General features: G+C 40.6%; 1 protein-coding gene across 2 annotated transcripts in view; it reads left to right on the plus strand.

Moving 5' to 3' along the window:
- Positions 1-1058: 1058 nt before the first annotated feature.
- EIF4B (eukaryotic translation initiation factor 4B) overlaps positions 1059-16942 on the plus strand; it is a 30733-nt gene continuing 14849 nt past the window's right edge. The window contains exons 1-5 of one of the 2 annotated variants that reach the window (XM_045463594.1): positions 1059-1351; positions 9987-10124; positions 11169-11377; positions 14363-14479; positions 16595-16649. In XM_045463594.1, coding sequence (XP_045319550.1) covers positions 1339-1351; positions 9987-10124; positions 11169-11377; positions 14363-14479; positions 16595-16649 — 532 coding nt within the window. In that variant the 5' untranslated portion in view covers positions 1059-1338. The remainder of the gene's footprint in view (positions 1352-9986; positions 10125-11168; positions 11378-14362; positions 14480-16594; positions 16650-16942) is intronic. The other variant, XM_045463593.1, reaches the window with a different exon arrangement.

Raw genomic sequence — 16942 nt, forward strand, 5'->3', positions numbered from 1 at the left:
CAGCCTTTAAATTCCTCAGCTTGCCAAGATGGTCCTGCCCTGGAGCTTATGACCTAGCTGTGCATCCTCTACCTTCTCCTAAAGCTCTTCCTAAAGACATTCACAGGGCTGGCTATTTGTAATCCAGATGTTTAAATGTCAATTCCCCAGAGGCCTTTCCTGACCAGGCAATATAAAGGTGTACCCAGGAGTGCCTGAACGGCTCAGTTGGTTGAGCATCTGATTCCCACTCAGGTCATGATCTCACAGGTCGAGTTCAAGCCCCACATTGGGCTCATTGCTGTGGGCACAGAGCCTGCTTCAGATCCTCTGTCCGCCTCTCCGCTCCTCTCGTGCTCATGCTCTATCAAAAATAAACATTAAAAAATAACAATAAACTTTCAAAAATTCAGTTGCACCCAATCATCTTTTAATAAAATCACCTTAATTATCTGCAGGGTGCTTATCATTTATAACATTTATTCACTGCTTATTGTCTGTCTTTCCCTCAGTGGACCATTCATTACATCCTTTGGAGCTGTGCTTTCTGTTGTATCAAAAAATGCCAATAAACAGTGCCTGACAGAAGGCAGTCGCTCAATGATAATTCTCGTTGAATAAAGTACTAATACAGCATATAAATAATATGTAATAAAACGTAGCATTAACTAGAGAAAGCACGGATAGCACTTGGCTGTGAAATCATAGCGCCTGGATTTGACTAAACCTAGCCCATAAAATGAAAGACTAAATGAGGTAAAAGTTCGTGGTAATTAAATGTTCGATATTTGTTATTCTTATTTCTTCTAAACATGCCCAATTAAAACCATCCTTATGCAAGATATTGGACTTGTTTTGCTTTACCAGAAAGTTACTTTTTTTAAAGCTCAGTAAATTAACCACATATGTCTTCACACGTGGAAAATAAAAAGAAAACAAACTTAGAATCTCCCCTTTCATAAAGTCAATTGTGGCACTCCCATTCCGGGTTCCAGCCCGCCTCCATTCGGTCCCAGACAACTGGGGCCCGGGGGCCCCGCCCCTTCCGCTTACCCGCCTGGCAGGAAGTCGGCCGATCGGGAAACCCGCCCCTTCGCGCGCAGTCCTACGTAAAGCGAGAGGGGTTTCGCGACAGCCCAGGCCCCCCCGCTTTGGCCACATGTCGCGAAGGTCTTCCCGTCGGACGTCGCACCACCTCCTCGCGCTGCTTTACGAACCTAGAGCAGCACCGCCCCGCCTCCTGTCTCCCTCCTCACTTCCCCGCCCCCTCCCAGTTTCGCGTCTCCCAGCCCGACGCTCCCGCTATAATCACGTGATTGCCTCATCCGGGTCCTTTGCGTTCTCTCTCCCTCTCCCAACATGGCGGCCTCAGGTGAGTGAGCGGCCGAGCGCGGCCAAGGACCAGGCTCATTAGCTACTCTCTGAGCCTGATCCACTGATTCCCTGGAGTCGGGGAGCGGGCGGCACCGCTTTCCTTCGGACTCTGGGGCTGCGGCAGGCTGGCGGCTTGGCCATGTTAGGTTATCGCCTCGGGATGTTTGGGGGGAGGGGAACGTGTCCTTCCCCTCCCCCCTCACACTCTTTTCACCCCGTCAGCGCGAGGTTGGAGCGGGGAGTAATGGCTTGAGTTGGAGCGATGAGGCGCAGAAAGATCTGTGGGAGGCGTGAGGGCTTCTCATAGACGTGAAGCACTGTGTCCGCGTGGAGGAAGGAAGGAGGCGGTTGGCGCGCGGACGGGTGCACACTAGACTACGTCTCCGAGGCGCGAGGCCGTTGCGGACGGGAGTGGGGGCAGGGGAATAAAGAGGGGGGGCAGTTAGAACACGAGCGCGAGTCGGTGGAGGGGCGGGGGGAAGGCGACGACGCGCGTGCGCGGTGAGAGAGAGGAGGGTAGCGGCGACCGGCGCGCCTTAAAAGCACGCGCGAGAGTCCAGATGGGAAGGTTTTACGTGCATGTGTTGCCTTCCCTTATGTCCTTCCACTCTCTGCTGTTCCCTTTTTAGAGTGTGGCCCGGCCCATGTATTCTTCTAAGGGTAAATCTGTAAGGCTTGGAGGTTGAAGCCGCTGGAGTTAGGTGGGGGTGGGGAACCCAGTGTGGCGCGCCCACGTGTTGGAGGAGAAAAAGCAAGGATGGAGACCTATATTTCCTCTAGGGTTTTTTTCTTAGTACGTATTTACTGACCGCAAACTATAAGCTAGGCATAGTTCTAGCTTGGGGATGGATAAAATGGTGAACAAGGTTAGATCCCTTGACAGCTTCCATTTTGGTTTATTTGGATAGCTCCGACGGTAGAGTTCAGCTTTATTTATTTGTTTTAAAGATAACTGCACAACTCCTGGGGAGTAGTTTTAAAATAATAACTAGTGGATAGAGTAGGTTTCCTTTTTGGACGAGTTTGGAGTAAGGAATACCAGTGTCCTTCAAGTCCGCTTGCTTTTCTCGTTGGCATTGGGGGGTGTGGAGCATTTTCAGCATTCATTTTAGTTTGGGGGATAATATGGTTTCTTTCCCCCGCATGATCATATATTGTATGAAACATTGCTCGAACCCCTGCTATCTCTGGACACTCCTTTCTCACCAAGAATTTCTTCTCTATAGGGGCGCCTGGGTGGCGTAGTCGGTTAAGCGTCCGACTTCAGCCAGGTCACGATCTCGCGGTCCGTGAGTTCGAGCCCCGCGTCGGGCTCTGGGCTGATGGCTCAGAGCCTGGAGCCTGTTTCCGATTCTGTGTCTCCCTCTCTCTCTGCCCCTCCCCCGTTCATGCTCTGTCTCTCTCTGTCCCAAAAATAAATAAATAAACGTTGAAAAAAAAAAAAAAAGAATTTCTTCTCTATTAACCTAGGCTAAGAATTATGTGTGTTTTTGGAATATGTTGAGGGAATTGAAGTGCGTTTGAACATAATGCCTTTTATTGATGTAGCACTTGACAGTTGACCAGGCATTTTTGTGTTGTGTTGTCTCATTTGATCCTCTGAGATAATGTAGGCAGATGGTGGTGTCTCCCAGCTGAGAAAAATGAAATTATTTGTTCAAGGTCACATGGCTGCAGGTAGCAGAGCAAGGTTGAAATCTTTGAGACTCCTGACTCTTATCTGCTGTCAACTTGGAAGTAACAAGGTTGGCTTCTATGTCATCACATTTTGGGGATCTACCCAAAAACTTCATCTAAATTAGAGTACTTACTTGGCCTGAATTTGCCATCTTGGCAGCTGTCATAATTTAGTGAAAAGCTTGTATTCCCTTTCACCCTAACTTGTAGCACTTTTAGAGTTGGAAGACATGTTAGCAATCTGTGCCCTTCATTTTACAGAATTGAGTGAAATCTGGACTGGTTAAAGGAATTTGTTTAGTGATGTCCCCTTCTCCTGTTCTTCCACATTTACTCTACCCCCTTTGAAGCCCTCATCTCCTGTCTTTAATTTGGTTCCGTAAATCTTTTTAGCTTTGTAGTATGCGTAAAGGGACACTATACTAGTATCTGAGAGAACAAGGTTACATCTGACAGTCTGCCCTTGAGGAATTTGGGATTTGTCAAATTTCTTTTCCAACTTTGAAACTTTTCCTGTCATTGATTTTGTTGAGTGGCCAATGTTCCCAGATATGGCTGTGTTAGTGAGACTATTCTTGGGGCACCTGGGTGTCTCATTTGGTTGAAGCATCCAACTTCGCTTTAGGTCATGATCTCACAGCTCCTGGGTTCCAGCCCCACATCGGACTCTGCCGACAGCTCAGAGCCTAGAGCCTGCTTCAGGTTCTGTGTCTCCCTCTCTTTCTGCCCTTCCCCAGCTCACGCTTTGTCTCTCTCTCAAAAGTAAATAAAAGTTCACAGTCCTCTTGTAAATGAGACGGAAAAATTCTTCACAGCAATACCAGTGTCCACTTGAACCATTATTGATTTTCAAGAACTGAAAGTGCCCAGGAGCAGGTTACTGAAATGCTGTCTTTACTGACAGGGAATCAAATGTGTTTGATATAGGTTAACATTTTTTGAGACAAATGCTTTCAAATTGGAAATCGTGCTTGTATGCACAGAACACCTTTAATTTACCTAACTTAAAAATTCCATGTGTGTCATCTTGTTTATTTTCACGGGGAGAGGATGGTGTCCCAATAGTTTTTTTCATACAGTGCTGGTCCTTATAGTTCAAAATAGTTTCATTATATGCTGTTCACATACAGGTTTCCCTTGCTACCCAAAAGTAAAGTAGAGCATTTTGTGTTTTGTTTTAGTTTTAGTTTTATTTGAGAGAGAGTTGGGAGGGAAAGGGGCAGAGGGAAGAGAATCCCAAGGAGACTCCATGCTCAGTGCAGAGCCCAACACGGGGCTCGATCGTATGACTCTGGGATCTTGACCTGAGCTGAAATCAAGAGCCAGATACCCCAAAAGTAGAGCATTTTGTAAGTTGAAGTAAAATAAAGCAAAGAAGCAATTACCATTAGTTTTTAATGATTTTTTTTTTTTTTTAGCATTCCCGAACCCAAAAAATAATCTCAAGGTTTACTGATACCTTAGGACATGTCTTGCTAACAAAATAAAGCACAGATGATCACAGACACAGTTCAAAGCTATGGTGGCTTGATGCTGAGTATAGTTCTGAGGGAACAAGCTTGGGTGTGCCACTCTCAGTTGGAAGTGTGCTCTGCCTCTATAATGGCTCACTGGAAAACAAATCCTGAAAGCTATTTTCGCTTTTTTTTTTTTTTTTTGTAAACAGGTTTAGGTTTTTGTTTTTTAAGTTGTTTTCTTTTTTTAATGTTGAGAGAGTGTGCACGCACAAGAGGGGGAGGGGCAGAGAGGGCGGGGCCACAGAATCTAAAGCAGGTTCCAGGCTCTGAGTTGTCAGCATAGAGCCCAATGCAAGGCTGGGTCTCAAACTCACAAAACACGAGATCGTATCCCGAGCACTCAACCAACTGAGCCACCCAGGTGCCCCTTTGCTTTTTGGGTTTGTTTGTTTTGTTTTTGTAAGAGCAAAAATCCTCTTTGGATTTCTTTTGGTTAGGGAAAACAGGTAACAGTCTAAGTCATAAAGGCAAAGTGACATAATGCAAACTTTTGAAAAGTGAGGGCTACCTGTATTACCTATCTTCAGATCCCATCCTCTACCATATATTTGTTATTCTGGGAGTAGGATACCCAGATTCAGAAGGCCAAGATTAAAACTCATAAAAATTCAAGGACAAAAACAGGAAGTAGTGTCAAAGTAATACATAGTGTTTCTTTCTAACTAATGTCATTTTAAAAATATATATATGTATACATGTATATATATGTATACATATATAAAGCTTGAAACAGCTTTAAGGTATAATTCACATACCATATGTGTGACTTGACTTGATAGAATACTCTGCCACTTTGTATTAGTCTCAGAACATCCTAGAATGCATTCACTTTTCATGATGGAGAAAGAATTGATGAGTATTATTTTTAAAAAAACAAGTGCATGTTTCTAATTATGTGTAAGTACACCTAAAAGTGCACACACCAAAGTCAATTTGAATTTTTATAGCTCTTCACTTACAGAAAGGTTCTGAGTTCTTTGTGTAGTGGTTAGCATGATGCGTATTGGGTGCTTGCTTTATATATTTTATGTAAATGACCAAATTGAGTGTGGAAAAGTAAGGGGAAGATGATAGGGCATTTTGCTAGGATTGTGTGCGTGTGAAGCAAGTTGAGTCATGTAACAGAACTGGTGGTTGAGGTGGTGAAGCTTATGAGTTCTGACTTGGTTTTAATTCTCTACTATGCTCAGCTATAGTGCAGTAAAGGTGAGGCTGCTTAACATCATGATATTGCTTTGTATGAAACCTCTTGTCATGGGTGGGCTCTAAACAGCAGTGGAATTAGTCTAGTTCTAGGCACTCTGGTATAGGTGTTCTGATTGCATTTGTACAGTATTGTTTCTTTAAGGAAACATTTGTTAGTCACTAATTCATCTTTAATTTTGGAGGGTTTGGCAAGACTCACTACCCAGAAAGAAATGCCTTGCCTGTTAGAAGTCATTTCTCCCACCATCTGTTTCTTGGTATTTACAACTATTCTGAACATTTCATATAAATTAAGTCATACAATACAGGGACTTTTGTTACTAACTTCTTTCATTTAGCGTATTTCCAGCATCCATCCATTATTGGTGGATGTATTGGTACTCATTCCTTTCTATTGCAAAATCTATTGTATGGACATCTACATTTTATTTATCCATTCATTGTTTGATACGAGTTTGGGTTATTTACAGGTTTTGCCTATTATGAATAATGCTGCTGTAATCTTGTACAGGTTTTTATGACACTTTCTGATTTCTTAGTCTGTAGCTACTAACATTCAGAATTGATAACCCTATAAAATAAGTGGGACTTAGTCTGGCAAGATCTAAAATTAAGAAACTTAAGTTTTGACAGAGCCTTATCTGAACATTAAGAGCTTTCTGAATTCTCCTTCCTAAATAAGAAATAAGAGTTAAAGATGCAGAGTAGGACTGCATTGTATAACAAATAAGCTTTATTGCTTATAGTGCTTTAAGGTGTCCTCTTTTGAAATAAAGATGTAGCAGCTAGTCAGTAATTTTGTCACTTCAGTATCTGTGAGTTGGTATTTTTAGTAAAAGAATGGAGTGATAGCAGGAAGACATTGTGAGAAAACTAAAGGAATCCTGTTTGTTTGGGGTTTTTTTTTAATGTTTTTATTTATTTTTGAGACAGAGACAGCATGAGCAGGGGAGGAGCAGAGAGAGAGGGAGACACAGAATCCGAAGCAGACTCCAGGCTCTGAGCTGTCAGTACAGAGCGTGACGCAGGACTCGAACTCACGGATCATGAGATCATGACCTGAGCCGAAGTCGGACGCCCAACTGACTGAGCCACCCAGGCGCCCCAAGGGATCCTGTTTTTTATATGGGGCTAACATTCCCTTTTGTTTGTCCTTTTATTTATTGATGTACAACCCACTTAAACCAGTGGTTCTCAATCAGGAGACAATTTTGTCTCACCCACGCAGGGGTAATTTGACAGTGTCTGAAGGCATTTTTGGTTGTCACAGCAGGGTGGGGGTTTTGGTACTGGCATCTGATGAGTAGAGGCTGGAGATGCTGTTAAACATCCTATAGTACACAGAACAGCCCCGCCCCAAAGAATCACCTAGCCTAGAATGTCAATGGTGTGGAACTTGAGAAACTCTAAGAGTTAAGTTGATCAGTTGTATTATTTTTTTTATTAAGCAGGCTCCCCATCTAGTGCGGTGCTTGAACTCACAACCCTGAGATCAAGACCTGATCTAAAATCAGAAGTCGGATGCTTGACCGACTAAGGCACCCAGGCATCCCTAGTTGTATTTATTTATTATAAGAAACCCTGTTTATCAAGGAAACAAATGTTTGGTTTCTTGTTTAAGGACTTGTAGACTTAAACGTTTTTGAAAGTGCTTTCTTCTAAGCTCTTTGATTTAATCTATATGAGTATATAAAGTACCTAGTGCTTGTTCGGTAAATTGTAGTAGTAATTAAGTCAGCAGGCAGAGGATTTAATAACATTTTTGAGATGTGTGTTTTTCTCCCTTAATCCATGTAGGTTTGGCCTTAAATAATTGGGACACTTAATTGTCTATTACTTGAGGTGGTTGGTTTAACTTTTTAACCCAATTCACATCAGATTTAAAGGAAATTAAGAGTTGGACCAGTTCAATCATGTGGCAAGGGATTGATAAACCTGGAACATTAAACAATGCTTTACTTACATAGAGAATGCTGTTGAAATCCTAAACATGTCATGGGCCCAGGTATTGGATGAGCAAAGGGCATGGAGGATTTAGATAACATCGTTTCTCAGTTAGTGGAGTAAAATAGTGGAACAAACATTGGCACCCACTTTAGTTGACTGATTTTACTTCTTAAGGGCCAGTTAATTCCTTTAAATCTGTTTATATTTTGACTAAGTCAGTGCTGCTACTAGATTTAAAGAAAGATGAGTTACAGATCTTGTGAAAGAATTTTAGCCTGTCTTTAAATGAAGACCATCCGTAACCTGGTGATTTCTCAACCAGAATTTTTTGGAGGGGACAGCAAAAGAACCCAAGGGAAAGAGAGATACGTGATTTAAAAAGACATTCTGAAATAAACAGTGCTTTAATTATTTTTAGTTGTGATGTTTATTTTGAAATTTCCAGTAACATTAAAGCAGAGTATGAGATGTGTTGGTCAAGAGTCACGGGTTTAAAAAAAAAAAAAAAAAGTCAAGGGGTAAAGTTGAGAAACTACAATCTAGAAAGTTGGTATAAGCCAAAATCAGACCAAAGAACAGGCTAATTCCAGATATCTGCTGTTTTTGGTATTAGATATACATACAGAACAAAGGGGACAGAGATGCTTTAACCAAATTATTTTTATGTTGAACTTTACTTCATTGTATGGACTGGCCATCAGTTCTATTTTTATTTCCCCAGTGACCAGTCAGATTAATAATTTGGTATTAGCTGATGATACTAGGTTAAACCCCATGAGGGTAACAAGGATCTCTAGCTAGCAGCAGATTAGTCCCCAACACTGTTTTGAATTACAGGATATGGAAAAGACAAAAATAAGCATTCCACCTCAGAGGTATGCTTTCTGTCTTGTTCAAATTTGCTTGTTAAAATTTTTCCTAGGCCTTTTGCATAAAGCTAGGGGCAATATCAATGCTATAGGACCCTTCTTAGTGCATCCAGAGGCTGTTCATAACATTCATAGCAAACAGGTCATCTTTATTTCCTGAAAGTTGGATTTTAAAGAAAGGTGCTGGGTGAGAGCAACCTTCAGTTAAACAAATGGTTGCATCATGTTACAAATTTTTAGTCTTCTTGGACTGAAAATTAGATGAGAATTGGAACATGGAGGAGGAACTCATGATTATAAAAACCATGAAAGTGATCTTTGTTACAACAAAAGCTGCTTGCTTTTTTCGTATGTAGGGGCTACTCTCAGGAGCCAGTCTTAGAACTTTATTTAGTCCTTTTGGCTCTTCTGCATTAGCTGTTGATAGATGCCATCTCAGAAGAGGTTCTGAGAACTAGATAGAGAGCCAAGGTTAGTCCACTAAATAGAACCATTTGGAAATTCCTAAAGATTTCATAAACACAGAACATTCAAATGTGTTGGGTCTTAGGGGCTTCTTATGTTTTACCTTTAGTGCCCTATCTCATCTTCATATGTGGTGTTAGGGTAAAGAAGGAGAGAATTTTTTTTCCTAGAGGGCAGGGAGATCCAATTTTGTATAGTCTTAATCATACTCCTCCCCCCCCCCCCCCCCCATGACACACACGCACACACAATACAACTACTAACAGGCTTCTTAGAGGCTGGGGCTCCTGTGGGAAGAGCCCTAGATTTGGTATCCAAAACCCTGGGTTTAATTCTAGCTCTGCTATCTAATATCTCTGTAACTGTAGGATAGTCATGTAACCTCTCTGAGACTTCGTTTTCTTTTTTGTAAATTGATAGCAATGATTCCTACTTTGTGTGGTTATTTTACAAGTATCAAACAATCCTCATAAATACCATTCAGAATATGTTATTAGGGGTAGGAGTTTTGTTTTAGTTCTTTGTATACCAGAAGCTACAAATGTAGTCACCTGTCTTAAACCCAAGTAGTTACTAAACTAAAATTTTCAAATGATACACGAGTGAATATAGTAGAAAATAAAAGATTGCCCCCATCCCAGTCTTAATGTTGAAAATCTTTTGTTGTTGTTGTTTTGTTTATTTTTGAGAGAGACAGTGCAAGCAGGGGAGGGGCAGAGAGAGAGAGGAAGACCCAGAACCCAAAGCAGGCTCCAGGCTCTGAGCTGTCAACACAGAGCTCTATGTAGGGCTCGAACTCACGAACTGCAAGATCATGACCTGAACCAAAGTACGATGTCTAACCAACTGAGCCACCCAAGGCGCCCCTATGTTGCTTTCTTTTCACAGCGCATTGTACAACTCTTTTAAATACCCAAGTAATGGTAAATAATCTTTTGCTTTTTTAAAACAGCAAAAAAGAAGAATAAGAAGGGGAAAACTATCTCCCTAACAGACTTTCTGGCTGAGGATGGAGGGACTGGGGGAGGAAGTACTTATGTCCCCAAACCAGTCAGCTGGGCTGATGAAACAGACGACCTGGAAGGAGATGGTAATTTTTTTAGTTTCCATCATGCTTGAAATTTTCATTCTCTTCTGAGACAAAACTCATTCCATAATAATAGTTCACACATGTAATCTGAAAGGAATTTAATCGTTTTGTAGAACCTTAGGTCTAAGTTTGTGCATTTCATAGAATTTTAGGTTTAGGCAATAAGAGTTCATGATGAGGGACTGAAATTGTGATTCAGGAGAACTTAGTACTAGTTCTCCCTCTTGTTAACATACTTTTCTCAAGGCTTTTAATCCTCATTTTCATTGGAAAAGTTAAGGACTGGATTACTAAAATTGTATGATATCCTGTTATTACAGCATAATCTATAAGCTGTTTATACCCAGAGTTAAGGAATAATTTGTTCTAGGAACTATTTTTATGAAGGCATGGGTAAACAAAAATGGTCTGAGGAATAGGATGGAATTGAGTTGTTTTTTGTAAAGAGGGGGATCAACCATAAGGAAAACACTTTGTCCACCCAAAAAATTAGGAATATGAGAGTTGTCAATAATGTTTAAATACATTTGGAATGAGAGGGACCTTGGTTTGAGTCCTACCTATACTAGGATTACCATCTACTACTCTGCCATCTTTGTAATCTTGGGCACGTTATTAAATCTGAAATCTGAGTTTCCTTTTCTGTAGAATGGGAACAACCTCACAGGGTTGTTACAAAGATAAGATGGGATATAATGAATATAAAATACCTGCACACAGTAACATTCCATAAATAGTTGATACTTTTCTTTGCTGTATAAGGAATAAGAGTTACTATGATTCTGTTCATAAAAAGCTTGGATCTTTAAAGGTCTCTAGAAACCAAGAGACAGTGAATACTGAGTTTTTTGCATTGCTAATCTGATACTGACATTTCAGAAGCATTTTCTCTGTGTAAAATGCATTTATTTAAGTGCCTTTTTATCTGTTTTTTTCCTGGTGTGGCTTATTTAATAGTGGGTACTTAGCATGGATCTTTTTATTCTCCAGCAGCAGTGAGGGGAGTTTGCTCTGATTTCTTAAACATCCACTTTTCTATCCTAGTTTCAACCACTTGGCACAGTAATGATGATGACGTGTATAGGGCACCTCCAGTTGACCGTTCCATCCTGCCCACTGCTCCACGGGCTGCTCGGGAACCCAATATCGACCGGAGCCGTCTTCCAAAATCGCCACCCTATACTGCTTTTCTAGGGAACCTGCCCTATGATGTGACAGAAGATTCCATTAAGGAATTCTTTAGAGGATTAAATGTAAGTGTAAAGATTTACAGCAATTAACTCAATATGGAGAGTAGCAAATTGGCAGTGACCAAGTCTGAATTTCTAAGCTGAGAAAGATTCTGAGGTTGTGTCTAGACTTGGAAGAAATGGGTATATAATTGACTAAGTGGTGTTTAGACCCTTTGGCTGAAAATATTCTCATCCCACACCAATCATAATCTCAGTCTTATATTTTATTGATACAGAAAGAATCTCTCAGGAACCTATACCTCTTCTCATTAAGAATCTTAAAAGTGATGGGGGGTGGGTATTGAGGAGGGCACCTTTTGGGATGAGCACTGGGTGTTGTATGGAAACCAATTTGACAATAAACTTCATATATTGGGAAAAAAAAAAAAAATTTGAAAAGTGATATACCCAGAGGCACCTGGCTGGCTTAGGAGCGTGGGACTCTTCATCTTCAGGTTGTGAGTTCAAGCTCCACATTGAGCACATACATTACTTTTTTAAAAAATGATATACTCAGTTGTTTTGAAAGGTGGAAAGCTCCTCTGAACTCAGTCATTCTTCAGGCTTCTATCAAAATCCTTTTTTTAAGATTTTATTTTTAAGTAATTTTTCCACCCAACATGGGGCTCAAACTCACAACCCCAGGATCAAGAGTCACATGCTCTACTGACTGAGCTAGCCAGGTACCCCTCAAAATCACTTTTCAATGTTTGATATGAATACTTGCAGCTGAGAAGGTGTGTAATTTTTATTTTTTTAATTTTTAGTGTTTTTTAACGTTTTTTAACTATTTTTGAGAGAGACAGAGACAGCGTGAGCGGGGAAGGGGCAGAGAGAGAGGAAGACCCAATCCTAAGCAGGCTCCAGACTCTGAGCTGTCAGCACAGAGCCTGATGTGGGGCTCGAACCCACAAACCACGAGATCATGACCTGAGCCGAAGTTGGAGATGTGTAATTTATATTAATGATAGTGTGCTAAAATTATTAAGGGTTCTGTGAGCTTGGTGCCACATATAGTGGAATTCACGGTGATTATAGGCCATCTTAAAAAGCTTAAGGGAGGATGTTTGGAATGCTGATCTAGAAGATTTCAAAAAGATGGAAAAGTGAGTATAGAGGTGCTCAGGAGAAGTCCTTTTTCCAAACTTGGATTTAAAAATACTTAAGACTGGGGCACCTGGATGGCTTAGTCAGTTAAATGTCCAACTTGGATTTCGGCTCAGGTCATGATCTTGCGGTTCATGAGTTCCAGCCCCACATCGGGCTCCATGCTAACAGTGCACAGCCTGCTTGTGATTCTCTCCCTCTGTCTCTCTCTGCACCTCCCCCACTCGCTTGCTCTCAAAGTAAACTTTAAAAAAACAAAATACTTAGGACTTGGGGTACTTAGCTGGCTCAGTCAGAGCATGCGACTGTTGATCTCAGGATTGTGAGTTTGACACCCCACGTGGAGGGTAGGTTTTACCTTTGTTTGTTTGTTTGTTTGTTTGTTTGTTTTAAGGTGCATTTCCTTTAAAGATCTACTCTCTGCATGGGGCATCTGTGTGGCTCAGTCTGTTAAGCATCCAATTCTTGATTTTGGCTGAGGTCATGATCTCATAGTTTGTGGGTTCAGGCCCCACATTGGGCTCTGTGCTGGGAGCGTGAAGCCTGCTTGGGATTCTGTCTCTCCCTCTCTCTCTGCCCCTCCCCTGCTTGTACAAGCTCACTTGCTTGCTCTTTCTCTCAAAATAAATAAACTTTAAAAAAAAAAAAAAAGATCTGTTCTCTTCTTACTTTGTTTTTTGACTCCCTTCCTAGATCCTCTTCTCTGCAGTGGGCCACCAACTTCAATGGGTACTTTTTCTGATGTGATTTTTTTTTTTTTTAAGAGTTTATTTTTAAGTAATCTCTACATCCAGTGTGGGGCTTGAACTCGCAACCCTGAGATCGAGTTGTACACTCTACGAATTGAACCATCCAAGCACCCCACAATGTGATTATTTTTTTATTGCCCCTACAAATCATCTTCTCTGTACAAATACGTAGTACAGCTAGAAGGCTGACCTGTTTTTGATTTTACTTTCTTGGCCTCTTCTGTAGAATGCTGAATAATAACCTCTGACCCATTCAAGCTTTTCACTGAATGCTTTAGAACTGGTCTGGAGTTACTTCTCCCTTTCATATTTTGTTCTGCTGTATTCAGGAGTTGAGTTAAACTAGAATTTAAAGAGACTATAACAAAATGTGTATCTCAGGAGCCAGAGTAAAGTATCAGATCAGTGATGCAGAACAATAACTTGAATACATGCGAAATACTAAAGAAAAAAGTTAAAGGGTGAGAAAATATGGAAGCCATCAAAAAGATGGTCAGAAGATAGAGGTGTTTGAAAATGGTTCTAAAATTGGAAATGAAGAGTACGTACCCTGTTGTAAATAATAAAAAAATTTGTGCCAGGTAAAGTTTTATGAAACTTTAAAACGAGGAATTCTGCAAACCTACAATTAGAAAACACAAGGTAACCTCAAAATAAAACCAGGTCAATGTAAATTCTTCTTGTATTTCAAGAGTAAAAATTCAGTAGTTTGCCATCTCAGAATTCAATAGAGGGAGTAAGGCTGGTGGGAGTTTATAACCCAATGTTTGATTCAGCCGAGGATGGTTAGTATACGAAGACAGTAACATTTCTCAGATAATTAAGTCTTTAAAAAATAGACCACCTAGAAAACAACTAAAAATTAGACCTGTAGAATGAGACAGAAGTCAGGGATACAGGGACTACTCTGAACTCATGTTAATTTTTTTTTTTTTTTAAGGGTTAATTTCGTACTGTTCTAATTGAAAAGGTCTGGTGGCATATAGTGAAGTCTCTCTCCTATCCCTTTGCACCAGTTTTCCTCCTGGAAACCACCAGGTTCTTTGTGAATTCTTCAGAGAAATTCATTGCACATGCAGTGATTGGGAGGGTGGGTGGAACAAATGAACGAGAACACTTAATTGGGAAATCTGTTTCTTTACTCCTTCAGATCAGTGCAGTGCGTTTACCACGTGAACCCAGCAATCCAGAGAGGTTGAAAGGTTTTGGTTATGCTGAGTTTGAGGACCTGGATTCTTTGCTCAGTGCCCTGAGCCTCAACGAAGAGGTAAAATAAATAAGGTGGGGAGTTTGAGGGTGGGAGCTAACCAGTCTTACACTTATCAATATATTTTTGGTCGGGTCACTGGCTGTTTCAAAGATTGTCATAGTATCTATGACAGAAAAGCACCGTGTGACACTTAACATTCAACATCTAGCAAGTCGTACTTCACTTGAGCAAACTCCGTAGGCCCCAATCATTCAGGGAGGTACTTAGGTGGAAAATTATAGAAGAAACCCACCACACCAACTCTTTTGTTGTTGTTGTTGTTTGTTTAATGTTTGTTTATTTTGAGAGAGAGACAAAGCACCAGCAGAGGAGGGGCAGAGAGAGAGGAAGACACAGAATCCAAAGTAGGCTCCAGGCTCTGAGCTGTCAGCACAGAGCCGCACTCCATGCAGGGCTGGAACTAAAGAGCAGTGAGATCATGCATGACCTGAGGGAAAGTCAGACACTCAACCAACTGAGCCACCCAGGCATCTCCACCACACCAGGTCTAATAGAAGCTCTTATTTGTTGATTCAGAGCTTTGTCTCCGCTCTCATGGCTTTGCTTTTTCAATATAATCTGACCAGATCAAGGCAGATAGAAAAAATCGTGTATATCAGTTTAGTGTTAAAAGGCATTATCTGGTTTTCAGGGAAGTTAATGTTTTTTTTATGGTTGTAAAGAGTTTGGAAACATTTCTCAGTGGAATGTCATTTGTAATACATGTTCCTAGGAGTCTCTTAAAGGAAAATGACAGTGAACACTCAGTTCTGCTTTTTAACATTGCCCATAGATGTTTTTCTATCCAGATATGCCAGCAGTGTAGTAGAGGAGATTTAGCTGTTAATACATGAGGGGGGTGTGGGGATTAAATCTAATTATAATTACAGTCATTTGAGTGATGGGTGCCATGTAGTGATTCTTAAGCTAGCACAAGCAGGATATTAAAGCATTCGGTTACCTGTTAGTAACAGAAGTTTCTAGTCTAGGACCTGCTTTTTTTTTCCTCCTCTTTTTTACTTCTAGTGACTAGAAATCAAATTCTATCTGGGAAGGAAAGGGGCTCTTTTTTCCATTTTAATGCCAGAAACCCCTCACTTCTTGAGAAGGTAGTTTGTCAAAGTGCAGATTTGGGCCATTTGTGCCATAATTCTATGGTCCAAACCTGCCACTTGGCACAATTGAAATCAACACCTTTCAAAATATTTTACCTGTGTCATAATTGAGTTACAGCCATGAAAATCTGAAGTAAATGTCAAATAGGAATAATAATCTAGGTATATAAGTTAAATATATATAAAGCTTAGTTCCAAAGTTTTTCTTTTCAGATCATTTTTAGGTTTTATTAACATTACTCCTTTTTAACTGTTCTATCTGGATAAGGGAAAGAATACCATACAGTTATCTGAAGTTTGTTGAATTATCTATTATGTAAAATGCTGTCATGGTCCAGACTTAGGGGTTCCTTTGTTTCTAGAGATTTCGTCATAGTAGTGTTTAATATAATTCTGGGTGTTTGTAACTAAAATTCACTGTTATCCTTCTTCAACTGTAGATTCTACTGGGAAATGAGGAAAAATCAGCAGTAGAATTTATTGGGTTCAAAGTGTATAAATAAATAATGATGTGGGAAAGGGAAGTCAGAGGGTATCCTGGAGGAACTGATTTATCCAAAGGTAATACTGAGTGAAAGAACTTGAGATAATAGAGACAATGCTTTATGTACTGTTGCTGGTGCATATTAGGGGCTCTATAAATGTCTGAGTGAATAATTGCTCTGGACCCAAATATGCCCTTTATTTAGTTAGTTGCCTGGGAATTATTTCTTGATAAATTGCCTTTGATAGTTAAAAGGCTCATTTTATAAAGTATATATATCTTTATAAAAATGGCTAATTGATGTGGCATTGATACAAGCCCAACTTAAATCTGTTAATTCTAAGGGATTATTTCAGTTTTCAAGTCTTTGTAAAGGATTCTTTAGCCAACAAATTGGAATGTTGGCTAGATTACAGTGTTTTTCCTTTATCTTCCTTCCCCCAGTGCTTCTGCTATGCCCAGACGTTCAAGGTCACTCATGGGATTTGTGCATAATGGGGCAAAAGGTTGGTTAATGTGGTCCTATCCTCTCAGTCTCTAGGTAACAGGAGAATTCGAGTGGACGTTGCTGATCAAGCACAAGATAAAGGTAAGAAATCTGATAGAAATCTTCCTGTTTTGTTTTGGTCCTAGGATGACAAAGCAGAGGTGCCTGTTCCCAGAAAATTTTAATAGAGATGCAGAGCAGTAGGCCTGCCTGAATCTGGAGCACTAGTTGCCAGTTAAGGATGATTTTGCTCAAGGGGGCATTTGTCAATGTGTGAAGACCTCTAGAGTTGTCAGAACTGGGAAGTGCTACTGACTCCTAACGGGTAGAATCCAGGGATTGCCGCATAAGACACAGCAAAGAATTACCCACCCCAAAATGATGGAAAGACCCTG

Source organism: Leopardus geoffroyi, chromosome B4 (genome assembly GCF_018350155.1).
Source record: "Leopardus geoffroyi isolate Oge1 chromosome B4, O.geoffroyi_Oge1_pat1.0, whole genome shotgun sequence".
NCBI classification, from domain to species: domain Eukaryota; kingdom Metazoa; phylum Chordata; class Mammalia; order Carnivora; family Felidae; genus Leopardus; species Leopardus geoffroyi.